The 19,391-nt window shown below is 41.1% G+C and overlaps 1 protein-coding gene across 1 annotated transcript in view; it reads right to left on the reverse strand.

Annotated features, from left to right (window-relative positions):
- The window catches only part of DNAH6 (dynein axonemal heavy chain 6), a 285,907-nt gene that overhangs the window by 37,638 nt on the left and 228,878 nt on the right, over positions 1–19,391 (reverse strand). The window contains exons 66-68 of the mRNA XM_075284265.1: positions 12,546–12,692; positions 10,135–10,273; positions 9,212–9,331 (exon numbers count right to left, since the gene is read on the reverse strand). Coding sequence (XP_075140366.1) covers positions 9,212–9,331; positions 10,135–10,273; positions 12,546–12,692 — 406 coding nt within the window. The remainder of the gene's footprint in view (positions 1–9,211; positions 9,332–10,134; positions 10,274–12,545; positions 12,693–19,391) is intronic.

Here is a 19,391-nt window from a genome sequence, read left to right on the forward strand (position 1 = left end):
TTTAGGGGTCCATGAGCAAATGCCCTCCATAGAGCCATCTATTTCATTAATAAGCCCTGACCACAAAATGTACAGGAATTGAATCTGTTCTGGGTTTTGCCCCTGTGCTCATGGACTCATAATAATACATGGGCGTTAGTATGGGGCCATAAGAAAATAATAGATTAGTATGCTGATAAAAACATATTCATGAGCATGGATCCTAAATAAACATGCTTTCTGAATATACAGTAGGATTTGATAATGGAGGGATATGTTTTTCCAAACTGCTCTCATAGTTCTCCTGCAGTTGTCCTGGCAAATGCTCAATTTCTTTCAAAAAAATTCTCTTATCGGCAAACCAAGGTTAATGAGACAAAGTACCGGTGATATGGGATAGGGAACTAATTATTATTATTTAGGGATAGGGAAACATTATTATTTTGTATTGTTCCCAATAACTTTTAATGAAGTTATCATCTGCTTTTTGCTTTTTGTCTTTACAGAAGATAGAAAAACACCATTTAACCTATCAAGCAAATCTGAGATGCATTGAAGAATTATACATGATGTATAAAATGAGTCGTAGTGTAGTTTAGTGTAGAAGAAGAACTAAAGGACAAGGAAGGACATGTTGTTTACATCTATAGTTCAGTTTCACAGTGCAAGTAGTTGACCATAATAGAACATTGGCAGAGAAAGGTTGGCAGAGGATATTACAAGTACAATAAAGACTTTAGGATACAGGCAATGTAACAAGTTTGTGTTATACCTAATACAATGGCATTTAATTCTGACAGAATCATGAGCAAAATGGTAGACAAAAATAATGCCAAGTTTCCATCCCTAACTTCAATCATGGCAATTTATCTGATCATATAATGGAGTACGCCATGCGCCCATTATCTAAAATATTTTTGAAGTGTTTTATTGTTCCTATAGATGTTTAAGACAGATTTTGCCATCATAGGTGGAGCTATTGGGAGCTATCATTTGATGAACATCATTCTCATTTTTTGCCTGACAGAACAATACATAAGTAGCCATCTGTGATATTTCATTTACAGTCCCCTAACAAACATTGGCAGAACAGATGCCAGCAGATGGTGAGTGAATTGTTGGTAAGTTCATGTCAGGAGTGAGACCTACTCATTCTGTAGCCAGCAGATGGAAGGTCATGTCATATCCAGGTCATTAGGCTGGAGGTAACGCTACTCACCAGTTAAGGTAAAACAGGGCCCCCTTGATAAAAATTAAGGAACGGAAAGTAAAAACTGAGCTTCGTTTCAAGGTTTTTGTTAATGGGAAATATTCTATACATGGAAACATAGTTGTATACTGTAATTTATATAACTGGAAACAAATATCTATCTAAATATCTACCGTATTTTGCGGACTATAAGGCGCACCGGACTATAAGGCGCATTACCCATGAGCGCCTTATAGTCCTGCCTAGGTCCATATATAAGGCGCACCGGACTACAAGGCGCAGCGCTGTCCGGTGCGCCTTATATGATTGAAAGCGGCGGCCGGCAGACTTTGCCGGCGGCCGCTTAACCCCCCGCGTGCCAGCCGCTTCTATTCATTTCAATGGCACGCTTCCATTGAAATGAATGGAAGCGCTCAGCACACGAGGAGTTAAAGGGATTCTACCTTTAAAAGAACTTCCTTCTTGATCACGTCGGAATAGCCTTAAAAGACTTTTCGTCTCTTACCTTTTTACCATAGCCAGCGCCGCCTTCTTCCGCATCTCCGTCTCTGTCTTCTTTGGGCCTCATGGATGACGCATGCGCAGTCGGCTCTAACAGGCTCTCGCAGCCAGAGCCGACTGCGCATGCGTCATTCATGAGGCCCAAAGAAGACGACACGGAAGGCGCGAACACAGCTCAGGGAGAAGGCGGCGCTGGCTATGGGAAAGGTAAGAGACGAATAGCCTTTTTAAGGCTATTCCGACGTGGTTAGGGGGAAGAAGTTCTTTTAATGGTAGAATCTAGAGTTGAGCGAGTACTGTTCGGATCGGCTGATCCGAACAGTACTCGCTCATCTCTAGTAGAATCTCTTTAAGCAGCGGCCGCCGGCAAAGTCTGCATGCCGCTTCCATACATTACAATGAGAGCGCGCTATTCAAATAGTTAGAGATGAACGAATACTATTTGAATAGCGCGCTCCCATCGCAATGTATGGAAGCGGCATGGAGACTTTGCCGGCGGCCGCCGCTTAACTCCTCGCGTGCCGCCGCTTCAAGCCTTATATAAGGCGCACCGGACTATAAAGCGCACTTTCGATTTCTGAGGAAATCGAAGTATTTTATGTGCGCCTTATAGTCCGGAAAATACGGTATCTAAATTTATTGTTGACCCAGTGAAAGATATAAAAATAAAATACAAGAGGGTTAGTCGAACACCAACTGTATGAGTCACAGACCAGTATCTCATATAACATAGTGCCCAACTTTTTATGGCCACTTGAGGTTAACTGGACACTTCACAGGAAAGAATTGGGTTGTTTTGGGGGTTTTTTGCTTGGAGATGGAACCTTCCTTCATTGACCAAGAAAAGGTTCCACTGTTAGACGTGACATTAAGCAATGATCAGATGCTTATTATATTTTTCTACATACAATATATTTAGATATGGTAGTTATGCAGATCAGTCAGTTCTCATTAATAACTAGTGTTACGTATTGGTAGAGAGATTTTACTGCTGATGGTACTAGATAAGAGATTGCATCCCACACATGGAAGCCTTCTCCATTGGTTGGAACACACAGTATGTGTGATTCAAAACTCTTTAGTGGTAGATGCCACAAATTTCTGAAGAAATACACCATATAGCTTCCCATGGATACATTACATTTTGAAGGAAGTCTGTCAGCAATAAACTGGTTGTAAACCTAATTTCAGCACCTTGTATGATGCAGCAGCAAAAAAATAAAATAAAATAAAAATTGCCACATCCTTTAGGGCAAAACTGGCTAAAACAGAATGGGAAATAGATGAGCTATGCAGGTGGATATCTAGATACAACCAGGTATAGCGTTTACAACGGAAAATACACCAGAATTGACCCCACTGAATGCCCCCTGCTATCCTAGGAGCTAGTGGGAAAATAGTTTGGTATTTGGATGTACTTACATATTCACTTTACCATCCGCTTTGATTTCACATCTAGGTAACTATTCCTCATCACACTTTAAGCCGATGGCTGGTCAGGTAATGGAGGGGGTGTACATTTCACCCAGACTACTAAGGTGGGTGAGATGAGAAAACTCCAGAAGGAATGTTTGTTCTCAGAAGACTACTTTCGTCTGCTGAACATTTTGGTAAATGCTCAGTACTGGGCTGGATTTTTAGGAATGGAAGGTAGGTTGGTAGTGGGACCTATCATTCCATTCCCCCTCCAGTCCACACTTTGTGGATATTCCCGCAGCGAATCAGCTGCAGAAAGTCTGCTCATCAAGGGAGCTTAAGAAGCCAGCTCCAGCAGCAGACTTTGGGCAGAGCTTGGCTGGAGAGCTGACAGAGAGGTCATATTTTTGGAGCTGTGTCTTGAATGATTCTACTGGCTTTTGGATTTCTGTTATTCTAGGTGAGGTAACCTATTGTATGTTTAGTTAGAGCCTAGCCGGGCAGGTATTTATTTTTGTATCGCTTCCTTTTGTTGCTGCACTACCTTTTTGAGTGAAAATAAACTCTACCTTTGTTTTGGACTAAAGAAACTGGACTTTTCTGTCTATGCCACCGCACCTAGCAACCCCAGACCCTGACAATTGGTGGAGGACGTGGGCATACAGCAGTTGCTAGGGGCAATGACACGTCCACTCCTTGCTGGAGAAAAAAAAAAATTATGTCCTGGGTAAAGGCTGCTGCTGCTATACAAACCCGGATTATGGAAGAGCTGCTGAAGCATAACGTTCAGTCCAATCTGCAGCAACAAGAAACCAACCGTTTGCTGTTGCAACAGATTACGCTGCTTAAAGAGACTGTTGTCACTAGCCCGCAGAGACCTGTGGAGCACAGAGATGAGAAGTGGGCTGTGCAAAGAGCGTTGCAAAAATGACCCCAGATGATAACGTAGAGGCCTTCCTGACTGTGTTTGAGAGGGTGGCCGAATGGGAAAAACTGCCAGCTTCTGACTGGGCAGACGTCATTGCACCCAATCTCACCAGTGAACCCCAGAAAGCCTATTATGACCTCCGCCAGGAGGACGTCTGGGACTATGACAATTTAAAAGCGGAAATCCTTGCTCGGCTGGGGGTAACTACTGCTGTTCGTGCCCAGCGGGTGCATACCTGGAGCTACCATATGGAAAAGCCTGCCAGATCCTAGATGTACGACCTGATTCACCTGGTGAAAAAGTGGCTGGAACCAAACTCCTGTACCCCTGCACAGATGGTGGAGAAGGTGGTCCTGGACCAGTTCATCAGAGCTCTTCCTCCTGCATTGCAGTGCTGGGTTGGACATGGAGACCCCATAGATGCCAACCAACTCGTCGGCCTACTGGAGAGGTACCTGGCGACTGAGGCTGAACTCCACGATGACCTTACAGTGAGACCATCCTCCAGGAACACCTGGTGGAGGGCAGTTCCCAGTAAAGCTGTTCCGGTATTTGAGGGAGGAGTGAAAAAAGCTCTAGAGGTGTCTCGCAGGCCATCCAACAGCCCAAAAAGGGACTCTCTACTAGAGAAACCAGGTCTGGTACAATGTTGGAGATGCCAAGAGCGGGGACATGTTGCTTCTCAGTGCCCATTAATCTCTGAGCCAATGGATTATGATGTTGGTAACCGTCAATCATTATTTAAAGTTCCTGCGTGTGCTGCGGCACCGGGACTAGAGACTGAGTCGTAGGTCTGTAACATTGTGGTGAATGGTTGTCCTGTCCAGGTGTTGCTGGATTCTGGTAGCCTGGTCACTCTGGTGCATGCTAGCTTGGTAGCTGGGGACTTTGTTCCAAAGAATCGTATGAGTGTACTATGCATCCATGGCGATACCAAGGACTACCCCGTGTCTAATGTCAAAATAGAGACTATAGTAGGATCTGTTTATTATGAAGTGTGTGTTGTAAAAAACCTTATGCATAATGTAATTTTGGGGCATGACTTCCCTTTGTTCTGGGAATTGTGGGGAAAAGGTAAAACCACAAAACCAAATGTGGCAACCCCACCTACACCCAAAGTACATGAGGAGAGTGACCCCTTTCTGTTACAGGTCCTAGCTGGAGAGGAAGATGATACCTCTTCCCCAGCTCCTGACCTTAGTATACCTGAATTAGAGGTCTCACAGGAAAATGTTGGTACTGCACAGTTGAGAGATCCCACTCTTGCTAATGCTCGTGATAATGTGAAAGTTATTAACAATGTGTCTCAGGAACCTGATGCTGACCACCAATTTCCGCAGTTTGCTATGAATAATGACCTGTTGTATCACGTTGCAAAAAGTAATGGGGAAATTGTGGAGCAGCTTCTTGTACCAAAGCCATACCGCTGTATGGTACTTGATATGGCCCATAATCATGTGCTTGGTGGACACCTAGGGACTGAAAAAACACAGGAGAGGATTCTCCAAAGATTTTATTGGCCAGGCGTGTACAGGGAAGTGAAAGACTACTGTGCGTCCTGTCCTATATGTCAGGTACATGCCCCAGCCTCACATTTCCGTAGTCCCTTGGTTCCACTACCCATCATTGAAGTGCCATTTGAGAGGATTGCTATGGACTTGGTCGGTCCAATAGTCAAGTCAGTTAGAGGTCACCAATATATCCTGGTTGTCTTGGATTACACTACTCGCTATCCTGAGGCAGTTCCCTTGCACAATATGACATCAAAGAGTATTGCTCGTGAGTTGTTCTACATGTTCTCAAGGACAGGCATACCTAAAGAGATACTGACTGACCAAGGCACGCCGTTCATGTCAAAGGTGATGAAAGAGCTATGCAAGTTGTTTAAAATTACCCACATATGGACCTCTGTGTGTCACCCCCAGACAGATGGGCTAGTGGAGCGCTTTAATAAGACCCTCAAGCATATGCTTAAAAAGGTGGTAGAAAAAGATGGTCGTAACTGGGATTGCCTGTTGTCGTACCTGATGTTCTCTATTAGAGAGGTTCCACACGCGTCTACAGGTTTTTCCCCTTTTGAATTAGTCTATGGTAGACACCCCAGGGGCTTACTTGATATAGCCAAAGAAACCTGGGAAACGGAGGCTTCCCCATACCGTAGTGTCATAGAGCATGTAGCTCAAATGCAGGATCGCATTTCAACAGTCATGCCAATTGTAAAAGAACATCTGCAAAGAGCACAAGAGGCCCAAAGCAGAATTTACAATCGTTCTGCCAGAATCCGTGAATTTAATCCAGGGGACAAAGTCCTTATATTGGTGCCGACTGTGGAAACTGAGTTCTTAGCGAAATGGCAAGGCCCATATGAAATTGTGGAAAAAGTGGGGCCGGTCAACTATAAGGTTCACCAACCAGGGAAAAGGAAGCCTTTTTAAGTTTACCATGTGAATTTGATTAAGCCCTGGAACCAGAGGTAAACCTTGGTGGCCTCAAATACAGAGGTGGGTGATTCGTTGCCACCAATCCCTCCAGTCCATGTTAATGAGACCCTCTCAGTGGCCCAGCAACAGGAGGCAAAAGAGTTCCTGCAGAAAAATAGACACAAGTTCTCTGGCCTATCAGGGCGTACACACCTGACAGAGCACCATGTAGAGACAGAACCTGGGAGGAAAGTAAATCTCAAACCCTACAGAATACCAAAGGCACGTAGGGAGGTAGTGTCAGCTGAGGTTAAACACATGCTGGAGTTGGGAATGATTGAGGAGTCCAAAAGTGAGTGGTCTAACCCAATTGTATTGATACCAAAGCCCAATGGTACTTGGAGGTTTTGCAATGATTTTAGAAAATTGAATGAGATTTCAAAGTATGATGCTTATCCCATGCCCAGAGTTGATGAGCTGACTGAGAAGTTGGGTAATGGATCTTAGAAAAGGTTACTGGCAAATAGCTTTGTCTAAGGAATCCAAGGAGAAAACTGCCTTTGTTGTTCCAGAAGGGCTGTTTCAGTACAGGGTTATGCCATTTGGACTGCATGGAGCTCCTGCTACCTTTCAGAGGTTGATGGACCGGATCTTGCGGCCACATCGTGACTACGCAGCGGCTTACCTGGACGATGTGGTCATTCATAGCCCAGAATAAGGGCTAGTTCACATCTGCGCCCGTACTCCGTTCTGCAGGTTTCCTGCACAAAACATCTCAATTATAGTTGAGGTCTACCTATGTCAATTACAGACCAACCTCATCTTTTTAAGTGGGAGAACTTGCACAATTGGTGGCTGACTAAATACTTTTTTTCGCCACTGTAGATCAGCAGAAACTCACAGGAGTGAGCTGAGAAGCTCTGCTTTATGCTGTGACAGCAGTGTTCACGGTGTTATACATGCAATGGCAAGGTCACCCTTTCACTGCCAAATATCTAATTTTATGAAGTCTTTTTTGCAATACAGCTACTGTTTAATACAGTGTTAGATCTGACATTAGTGTTTCATGCTGAACTGTAATCTGAATGTCCAACAAATATATTACATTGTTTTGACTGTTAAAATCAGTCCTTTCAGTGCAAAATCTAATTTTGTTAAGGATTTTTTTTTTTTTTTTTGCAAGAGTGTTTTCTGCTAAACAACACAGAAAAACTGCAGTTATCACTGCAAAAATACAAACTCGCTTACACAGTGTGCACTAGTCTAATGCTCACTAACTAGGTCACCCCTGTAGTGCTAAATCAGATTTATTTCCAAATAGTCTTTTGTTAAAAAAACAAAAACAAAAAAAAAAACCCAAATACATCTAGTACTAGAATTGTTGCCAATCACAACAAAGTAAAAGCAGTGAAGTAAAATGACTTGAAAACAAGGCAAGGCAAGGGGGCTGACTAAAGGAGGAGAAGGAAAAAAAAAATGACCTACTGCTATCCACCAGTGCAAGTACTAACAATAAAAATGTGGGTGGCAACAGCAACACTACTTAAGCTGTTGGTAGCCCCGCGAGTATCCGTGCGAAAAATGGCGCACGCTTCAAGACCACACAAGGGGGGCAAGGAAAAGGTCAAGACACGGAACTCATTACCCAAAGGGGATAGGTGTTCATCCTTGATGTCTACACGATGGGGTCTCGCTACAAACCCCATCGTACCCCTGGCCTGATCCTACGGTCATCTGGTGAGGAATTATGACTGTTCATAGTTATTTGGTTTCAAGATGGAGAGCGGGACTTCTCCTCTTTGTGACATCACTAAAGGAAGGTGACAAGAGTAGTATATGGTCACACCTTGTGGGGACAAAGGGGGTTCTGATCCTAGAAGCCATATGAGGAGACTGAAGCTCCATTACTGACTTAAGCATGTGCCCTGAGGCCTGGGAGTCAGGCCTTAGTGAACCCGTTTTGGTATTGTTTCCTTTCTATATTTTATTCACATTTTATTTTATGTATTGTATTGTGCTTTTATCTGTATTTGCTTGCCATCCACTGATATGTATTTCTGTAGATATTAGTTGCTACTACGACCCACTCGAGTTAATAAATACATAAAATTTATAAAGCTCGTTTCATATTATCCTATGAACTCAGCACACTCACGGGGCATGAGTGAAACAAAATAAGGGTGATCAGTAGCATGCCAAGTGGCTTTGTACAACAATGGTTCACAGGCCAAACACTGTATGAAGGGTAACCAAGGGAGCATTACACTGTGTTAAGGGCTACTGAGAGCTTATTATACTGTGTGAGGGATCACTGTGGAAACATTATACTGTGTGAGGAGCACTGAGGGAAATAAACAAATCGCATAACCTTTGCTGCTACTGTATACTGCATCAGATTTGTCAGCGGTGAATCCATTGCAAGTGCATCCTGTGTGGAACTAACCTTAAGGTCACCAGTTGCTGATGCTCCAGTGTTACATTACAGAATATATGAAGTACAGATGCATAAAAAAAATGTTTCAAAATTTCCTAATTTACTTTTATGTCCTGCATTCCTGAAGAAAAATTCACTTTACATTATAACAGCTTAATTTTTGTTCTGAATTTCATAACAGCAGCTTTTATTGGGATATTTTATTTCTTGGGATATTTACTAAAGGAGTACTAACATATAGAGTACACAATTACTAGATTAAGAAGTACGTGTTTTCAATGCTCTCCTATTTATATAAGAAACAGGCATGATATTTTACTTACCTGAGCTGGAATAAACATAGTTCTCTTCAAGGGTCTCAGGAGAAAAGAACCTTCTTAGAATTGTTCTCAAACATCTTTGATCCCATGCATCAGTTACTCTACCACCATATGTTATTTCCCCTAGAAAAGATCATGCTTCATTTAAATGTCTTTCATAGTTCAGCATTTCAATAGTAATTTCTTACACCTCAACAGATGTACTATTCACACTTATACCTAACGGACCTGGCACAAAGTGGCATATAAACAGCATGAATACATTTCAGCCATCATTCTATATGACACAAAAATCTAAAATATCTTTAGCTAGAGCCTGTTTTGGATAATTTATAGAGGTTGCCTGGGCCCCTGGGCAATTTTTATACTGATGACCTTTTTTCAGGATAGGCCACTGTTGATGAGTGGACTCTTTGGACTCTTTTCCAGGGCTCATAGGAGTATCAGGGCCTCATTGGTGGGTCTTTAGAGTCTTGACCTCCTTTGAGGTGCCCTGCTTCCCTGATGGGTTGTTGGGATATACACTTTCCCCTCTTGAATCCAAAACCTTAGTTTATTTATTTATGCATTTCTTTCCTCACTGTTCCTTCCACTTTTGTTCCCAATTGGTATGGGTCATGTGGTAGCTATTTTGGTCACCATATAGACAAACATGTTAATTGTCTATGGTAATATCTACTCTGTATTTTTTATTTGAATTGTTATACCGTCCTTATGGACCTGCCTTTTATGTTGGCAGGGATATATTATTTTCTGTTTTTGTGTAGTCTATAAAATCAATAAACAAAAATATTTTATAACAAATATATTTTAAAAAATAAAAATAAATTATTTGGACTAATGTTCGTAAAGTATAACTTCAGAAATAGGAGATGAGAAGCAGCAAGCTATGGTACTGAGAAAGTCATCAATAAAACCTAGTTAACCTGTTATGTAGGTAAGCGCATCCCATGGTATTTTTCCTTCCTGACAGTACAGGTTCAAATTGAGTAAAGCACATTCTCTGTCACTGTCATTGAATTCATAGCAGATGTTCCATCCTAAAGGTCCAAACTTCTTCCTCTCCTATGAAATAGACAAAATGTAACATTTCAGCACACACAGTTAAGTTAGATTTGGTTTTCTTTTAGCTAATTGTACCATTCTGTAACTATTTTGGTGTCTTGAAACTATTTTTGTGCTAAATCACAATTGCTATGTCCTAAAAAAAAAAAGTTACAGTTTCTCATACAGAATGAACAATAAAACACTGATATATGATATCTCTCACAGTTGACAGGGATATGGGCGATATCCTTAAAAATAGTCTTAAAGATTGCCCACACAAAATGTTCTGTTTACATGTCTAGTGGCTTACTCTTTTTGGAAAGAATATTAACTTGCGCTTCTAAGGATATTACGCAATTACACACCACTAATGTATTTGGCCATTTTAATTTTTTAGATGAGCTGCTGTCTATTACATTCAACAGGTGGCAACCAATATTTTACACATACATCCATGCTCCTGTTCAGGCCTACCTCTGCTTCAACCTCATGGGGAGGTTGAAGAACGTCAGGATGTGATATCCAGACATTATTCAGCATTGGGACATAATGGTGGACCTGGATGGGAGCAGGGATGGGTGTGTAAAATATCATCCACTACCTAATGGAATAATACAACACATAGCACCCTATCTTGTCACGGTGTGGGAGTATGTGTGGGGGCCAAAAGAGGGACAAAATACTGTGTGTGGTGGGGGACATTAAAAGGGGAAATATATTGTATGGAGGCCAAAAAATAGGGTAATATACGGTAGGGTCCGATAAAGGGGTAATATGCTGTGTAAAGGCCATTAAGAGGGGTGTTATAATAATTTTCTTGTTAAGAATAGACTGTGTGGATGCTTATTTGCAAAAAGAGTCAGTCAAGTGACGAAATTTTTCATAAATGTACTCGACTATCATTTAAACAATGGACATTTATATTATATCAACTATGAGATACTCGGCTCTATTACATGGCAGTTGGGGCAAACCATAGAAGGTAACAATCCTCAGTAACTCAGAAATTACAACCCCACCAATATGTTTCTACACATATCCACTACTTCAGAACTTCCCTGCTCATGACACTAGGCCTACTCATGCTTTTTTTTTTAATGTAGATTGTGAGCCCCATACAGGGATCACAATGTCCATTTTTCTTTCCTATCAGTATGTCTTTGTAGAATGGGAGGAAATCCACACAAACACGGGGAGAACATACAAACTCCTTGCAGATGTTGTTCCTGGAGATATTCAAGCGCTGCAAGGCTACAGTGCTAACCAGTGAGCCACCGTGTTGCCCCCACCTACTCATGCTTTTGACAAGGTATTCTAATCTCCTTCCAGATGAAAATAAGGACAAGATTATGAATTTTAAATAATCTAATAACTTTGATAAAATTAAGTATTCTGAAATTTTTGAAAATACTTTTATAAATTTAGAACTTCCTACAATACACTGTCTCGTGTCTGAACTCTGTAAACTTTCTGTCAAAAGCGCTGTGGGAAGAACCGCAATGCATTGCCACTGCGGTTTTTCCCACAGTGCTTTTGACAGAAAGTTTGCAGAGTTCAGACATGAGGTAGTGTATTTTGCTGAAGGACGCCACATGGGGCCTTAGGCTCAAGCTGTGTTTTTTTATTGCAGATTTTGCTGTGGTTTTCTGAGGCAAATCTTGGAGTAGCTTCAAAATGAATATAAGAATATGAAGAAAGCATTTATACTTCCGCCTTCTGTTAAATCCATTCGTGGCTCATAAAAAATCACAGCAAGATCTTTAACAAAAAATAAAAAAACTCAAGCTTTCCACAACATCTAGCCTATTCATATTCACTAGATGAGTAGCACTAATACACGTCTCTAAAAAAAACATTCATACAAATTGAAGTCAATTATCTATAATTATAACTACATTTAAAGAAATGTATAATACTACATTTATAATAACAGTGAGATATTACAAAAATGAATGATTGCTCAATATTGGCAGAGCAGTTAAGCATAAGCTATCTGCTATATAAACAAGTATATGGCAACTGCTAAGAACATTTGACACTACAGACATAGATCCAAGGGCATAAAAAGCAATTACTCTGCATAGATCTTCTGTACAGCTAATACAGCTGCCACTGTAAAATTGCAAATAAAAAGAAGAAATGTCATAAGTGAACTCATCATATTAGTCTAAATGATAAAAATAATAATGATATAACTTTATAGTACACCCCCATCTCAAGGGTTTAACCTTTAGTATAATTTATGCTAATGCATGTTCCGCCAGTTTAGTCCGTATAACCGGAGACTCACCTGAATGATGGCATGGAAAAAGCAAATTCCAAAAATAACTTTTCTCCATTTCCTGCCAAGTAGATGCTCTTCAAAGAATGTGGGAGTAATTTCTGTAAATGCGCGACGGATATTAGCACGGAGACCTTTCGGAGGCTCATTAGTAACCTGCAACAAAAAGTCATTTGCTGAAAATGTAATGACCTCTTTGTTGAACATTGCTTTTTAACATCTCATTGTCCCCTTGTCGCTCTCAATTATCTGGTTTCCATATTGCTGCACTTTGGTGTGTTTCGGTCACTGTGGTGAATATGTTAGACTGATATTAATGAAAGGTGATCCTTCTCATTTCAGAGCAAGCAGGCGTTGTAAATTGTATCGGTAACAAAAATTTACATCTAGCTTTATCTGTGAATATTCCTTGGTGTTGGTTTCCATTTGTTTTATTTTTGTCCTGTAAATTGTATTGGAAACATTTTCCAGAAACCAAAGAATTAAAAAGTTGTTATATATGGCCCTGTTCTCGGACTTGGCCCTGTTCACGAGGAGAGGGACATGTGGAGGAGAACATTATAATGTGGGGGCATATAATGTTAGGGTGACTGTAGGAGCATTATATTGTGTGGGGGCACAAGGAAAAATGGATGAGAATGGGTGGAGCCAATGTAGAAGTGGGTGGAGCTAAATTTTCCACAGCGGCACCCCTAATCTAGAGGGTATGGTCTGCAGGAGGGAGGACTATATTAGGAGATTTGTAAAGATTAGTAAAGGTATAGGAGTTGATAAAATCTTCCAATCACATTTGTTTCATTGCACATGCGCTGCTCGGCTGAGTCACGTTGCATTTGTGTGGGGATGGCTCTACAATCTAGAGTGTATGGGCTGCAGGAGAGAAGATTATATTAGGAGATGTATAAAGATTTGTGTATGTATAGGAGTTACTAAAATCTACCAATCACATTTGCTTATACTAGCCTCATACTGCAAGATAAAGCAGGAATAACATAGGTTTTTATTGTCAAGTACCTACTTTTGCTTTGTGCTAGTTTTGATGGATCTCCATTATTAATAACACTGGAGACAATAGCAAACACAACTAGAAAATGGTTATATATGGGTAATTCTAGCATACCAAGTTATGACATGTATAGAATAGACTATATTTGTAGCACAGCCACATGGAAACAATGTAGCTCCAACCATAGTAGTGCTACAAAATGAACATAAAACTGCAGCTTGCTAATCACACCAACTTTCTGTATTCAGAGACAAATGCATTTTAATATGTCCACACACACTGTATGTATATACAAAAAAAAAATTGTATGAAAAACAGCACCTGTGCTTCATATCATGGTTAAATTAAATTAAAGGGGTATTCCCACGACGCATACTCACCAGTCTTCGCTGCTGTAAAATCTTCTGTCTTCCTGCTTTGTTGCGTCATTGGTGGACGGGGTTACATATGCAAAGCCAGCGGCGAGATGCCGCTGGCCCTGCGTGCACGCTCATAGACCAGTCTAGCCTTCACAATGCTAATACGCTGTAATAGACGCGGATGCCGGGTCTGTATTTGCATTGTGAAGGCTAGACTGGTCTCACCATCTATGAGCGTGCACGCAGGGCCAGCGGCATCTCGCCGCTGGCTTTGCATATGTGAATACAGACCTGGCATCCGCTGTAATAGAGAGGCGGATGACGGGGACGGTTAGACGCCGGCACAGGTGCACAGATGTCTGCAACATCACTATGCTCCTGCCCTGCATGAAGCCAGCAGCGGCAGGAGCGATGCTGTTGTTCCGCCCCCCCCCCCCCCTGAATAGTAGCATAGCTCCAGCAGCTGCTGGCTTCATGCAGGGCAGGAGCATAGCGATGTTGCAGGCATCTGTGCCGGCGTCTAACCCTCCCCGGCATCCGCCTCTCTATTACAGCGGATGCCGGGTCTGTATTGGCGGCCCCTTCCCCCCAAAGGGTAAACTACCCCCCCTCCAGGCTCGCTCCCGTGCACTTAGCCCCTCCTCCCTCCCCGTCCCCCCTCAGTGCAGCAGATACATCACTTGACTTATGACCAGATAAGTCAAGGGATGTGTCAAAAAAAAAATGAATAAAGTAAGATAGTGGACAAAAAAGCAGTTTTGCTGAAGCAGTGTATTTAGGAAAAGTGTTACATCCACATTAACAAGCAATATAGATAGGATCCTTGTGATGGGACAACCCTTTTAAATTAAATTAAAGCACATTGTGGCTGTACTGGACTTGGTTCAGACTAAGAGAAAGCATCACAAAGGCATTGTACTGCCAAAATGTTGTCTTTTCATGATGAGATGAAACTCTCACTGCGGACCTCTGGTGTCTTGGAGAAGGTAAAAATCTAGCTCTTATCTGGAACACAGAAGAACCTGTTGATGCCACATAAACTGTCTGGTAGTTGAGATCTCCACAACAGTGATATAAATAACATGCAGGAAAATACTACTCCTGGTGTTGGTTAGGAAAACCGCCACTTTTTTGGTACAGGAGAGTCAGGAACTTCTCACAACAACAGAAGGGAGAAATGACCGTGAATGCTTCCTTATCTTCTAGTATTTCTGGTTCCCTAGCTGCATGGAAGCCTCCAAATGTTTGTACTTAGCATGAAGGAACATAGGATAAACCTCAACTAAGGTCTCTCCCCTTTATACAAGACCCATGGCAAGCCTTTAATTTTCAAGACTTTTGTAGAACAGAATGTTTCTAGACTTAAAAACTAAAAGACTAGTGTATATTTCACATATACATAAAACACCAACAAAGGTGTACTGTATATACTGCTAGAAAATCTGATTCTTGGACCCTACTTAAAGGGATTCTAAAATGAGGTTCTTGGACCCTACTTAAAGGGATTCTACCATTAAAGCAACTTTTTTTTCTAATTAACACATCAGAATAGCCTTAAGAAAGGCTATTAGTCTCCTACCTTTAGATGTGGTCTCCGTCACGCTGTTCCTTAGAAATACCGATACTTACCGGTATGCTATTGAGGTCTCGGCAGCAATGGGGGCATCCTTCTTCTTCATCTGCCTCCTCCCCTTGTCTCATCGGTAAGTACCGGTATTTCTAAGGAACGGCGCGACGGAGACCATATCTAAAGGTAGGAAACGAATAGCCTTTCTTAAGGCTATTCCGACGTGGTAATTAGAAAAAAAGTTGCTTTAATGGTAGAATCCCTTTAAACTTTCTTCCACAATATAGACTATGATCACATATGAATACATAATTGATGTTTTCACAGCTTTCCTGAAGCATAGAGATTATCAATAATTGAAAGGGTCTATTCACATGGAGGAATATAGTGAGGAATTTGGTATGCAATTTAAGCGCTGAAAAAAAAACCTCTCATTGACTTCAATGAGTTCCTTTTTCTGCTAGTAAAAAAAGGAACCCATGGAAGTCAATGGGAGGCTTTTTTTTCAGCGCTGAAATTCCACACCAAATTCCTCACCATTTTCCTCCGTGTGAATGGACCCTTATGCGACCACAACCTGACATTTGGCAGATTTCTGCACAAGCTTGTTCAGTGACGCTGGATGTGACTGGTTATGTACTGTAGCATTTGCAATTTTAACATCGCCCAGCTGAAAGTTTCAATATAGCCCTGGTCCTAAGGTTGCCTTAGATGAGAAAAGACTTATATTGAACTGAATTACCAACATTTTTCCAGGGAAACACAGAATGTAAAAAGGTAAGTTTACAGATAGTGCATCGGATTATTTTACGAGAGCTGAATTTGAAGTCTTGGCTGTTGTTTATAAAGATAGTAATGGACCAGATAGTAATGGACCAGATCTAGGATGTGCAATGTAGAAGCATCATTTTTTCTAACATTATGAGGTCATTGCTATTTATGTTCCTTAGTTTACTGTACAACAAAATGAACTGTACATTTACCCATTTCTGATCATACACATAGTTCATAAGCTAAATGGCAAACATTACATTGTCAAGTCTTTATCAAATGATATTTATTTGCTTTGTAATTACAAGTCGGCAGGGAGGACGTTGTAACATGCACATTTGTGTGTGAATAAGATGTAATCAGACTGAAAGTGGCTTTTAAAAGACGATTCTACAAAGACAAAGATGTAATCACATTCCAGGCTGAAGCATTCAGGATTGAAAGGATTATTATGACTCTGCCTGCGCTGATGAAAGGGTCTTTAGCTGAGCTGCAGATAACATTTCCAGGCGCACTCAGCAACATTATGCAGATACATAAGAGAGGACAAACCTTTCAAAAATCACTCTTGTGAAAGCATTTCTTTGCGCACACTAAATCGAGATCACAATGCTTTCCTCCATAAGACGACTTAAAAGCTTTAGTATTACTGTCGAGATGGGTGTCACACTGGTAAACAGGTCCCAGAGATGATTTAGACTGAATGTGTCTTAAAACCATGGAAGATTTTTATAGTTAACTTTCATCGAAAATAAATCCTTGAATTTATATAAGAGTATATATTGGCAATAAATGCACATTTTAGCATACATTTTCCAGCAGGCTGCATTTGGACTCTCGGATATCTTGCAGATGCCATAGTTTAAAGGAATAAAACAACAAACAGAACAATCTACTCACAGAATCAATCAGCCAGTGCTGTACCGCTGTGTCACAGCATACAGCAATATACTGTACAGCAAAGTCTGCCTATCCATAGACAGGTATTTCATCAAACTACAAATCCCAATTTACTGATTCATTGCATAGGAAATATATATATCCTTGTACCGTGTTAGCCAGTGGATATGAAATGAAAGAAATTTTCTGAGAGAAGTCCTCAGTAGTTGATACCTTTTTTAATGGCTAACTCAAAAAGTTTTTGATTACATATTTCGAGCTTTCGGGACTACTATAAAGGTCCCTTCATCAGGATGATATAACACAATGTCTGAAGGTAGGCATATATATACAGAGAAATGGAGTGTTAGATGCAAAATAGATGGAAAACAGAACATAAACAGTTTTTTTTAAAAAAACACATATATATCAGTTCACAGGAAAGTTCTCTGGGTTTTATGGCCTTTTATAACCACTAGACACCACGTCACTGATCAGTGACGTGGTGTCTAGTGGTTATAAAAGGCCATAAAACCCTGGACCCTGTTTAAACCTTGTTGGAGAGTGTTAAAGTTCACCATAAGTTTAAATTCCCATATGAGGCGATCTTTTCTGTCTCTGAAATTCCCCCTTAGTACCAGGATCTTCATATCCTGGGTCATATTATGATTTTGATTACAGAAGTGTTTTGGCACCGGGAGGTCCATTCTTTGCTCTCTAATCGTATGTCTGTGTGAGTTCATCCTCATCCTAAGTGACTGTCCTGTCTCACCTACATACAGGCCCTCAGGACACTTAGTACACAATATCAAATACACTACATTAGGTGTGCTGCAGGTGAAGTTACCTGGAATCTTGTAGTGCATAGGAAATGGCATCGTAGTGTCCCGACATGCTCAGTGCCTGTTACTTTAACCTATTGAGTGCAGCTATTTCTCCAGTCTATAGTGTGCCTGATGACAGATGCACCTGAAATGTCTTTTAACAATACTACCATAAGACGCTCTAATGCCTACTGAATGACAATATTTGTAATCCATGCTTTACTACACCTTGATACTTTGAGTGTGTACCCCTTAACAAGTGAACACACTAAAACTGTGCGCCCCTTAGGGGTGATGCTAATAAAGGAATTCCATAGAGCAAGTTATAACTGAGACTATTTTAGTAAGGTCCATTAACACAAATTCAATTAACACTTCTGCTGTGTTCAGCAGCAGCCACGTACCCTAACAAATGGTTTAGAGCAAAATCATTACCTTTTGGATATGATCAACAATTCCCTAAATCTGAAGGCATTCTTTTTATTTACTTTTCCAATAAGAAAAGACAAATCCTTGGAGACCAACTGTACAGATGTTTGCCACAGAACTGAACGTCAATACAGATACTTTGTTGCTGCAGTAAGGTAAAGCTGAAAACATGTAGATGTAGCTTGCTCAAATCCTTCAGTTTCTTCATGTACTCCCAGACTTCATGATGTTGAGATCAGTGTTCTGTTCGTCAATACAGTGAAGTTCGTTTTTCGTTTGGGGTTGTTGTCCTGCTGCTAAATAAATTTTGAACCATCCTCATGTTTAAGTTTGCCATTGCTGGCCTCAGATACCTCCCTCTCCTGGGTCCTATGGCAGACAGGTCTTCATAGGACTTTGATTAAGGGGTTCCTTCTGTACAGTTCTCCACCATACTCCACGAGGGCACCACCTATACCCCCTTGCCCTTGAGCTGATTCCCCAAGACTGTGCTCAGAATCTCTCCTAGGCTTCACCACAAAGATCTGCTTTTTCTGGCTCAGTTTCCCACTAAAGAAGACTTCAAGTCTCTTATTTTTGTAGTGTCTGAGACCTGTCGGGTGGAGATCTCTGCAGTTTGCAAGGATTTACAGTCCATTGCCACCAAAGTTGTCCCTAGAGGATGTCCATAACCACACTAGGGCCTATATTACTTGATTTCATGATAGTCCTGTTCCTCAGTCCCTGGCGTTGCGAGATATGCAGTGCCATCTGGAGGACATTGACAATAGGCGTAGTCACAACAATATCAGGATCAAGGGTCTCCCAAAGGTTACTCATGATGAGGATCTTCATGTAGGCTTGAGGCTATTTTTAACACTATGCCCAAGAGCCTCCTTTTCATAAAATCATGCTAGATAGAGTCCATCATGTTCTTTGTCCTAAAGACTCCTCCTCTACTCCATGAGACGTCATATGCTGGGTATATGACTTTGCCTTAAAGGGAACTATAAACAGAGCCCGGAGGCTTGAAAACTTTAA

Source organism: Leptodactylus fuscus, chromosome 1, assembly GCF_031893055.1.
Source record: "Leptodactylus fuscus isolate aLepFus1 chromosome 1, aLepFus1.hap2, whole genome shotgun sequence".
Lineage (NCBI taxonomy): Eukaryota > Metazoa > Chordata > Amphibia > Anura > Leptodactylidae > Leptodactylus > Leptodactylus fuscus.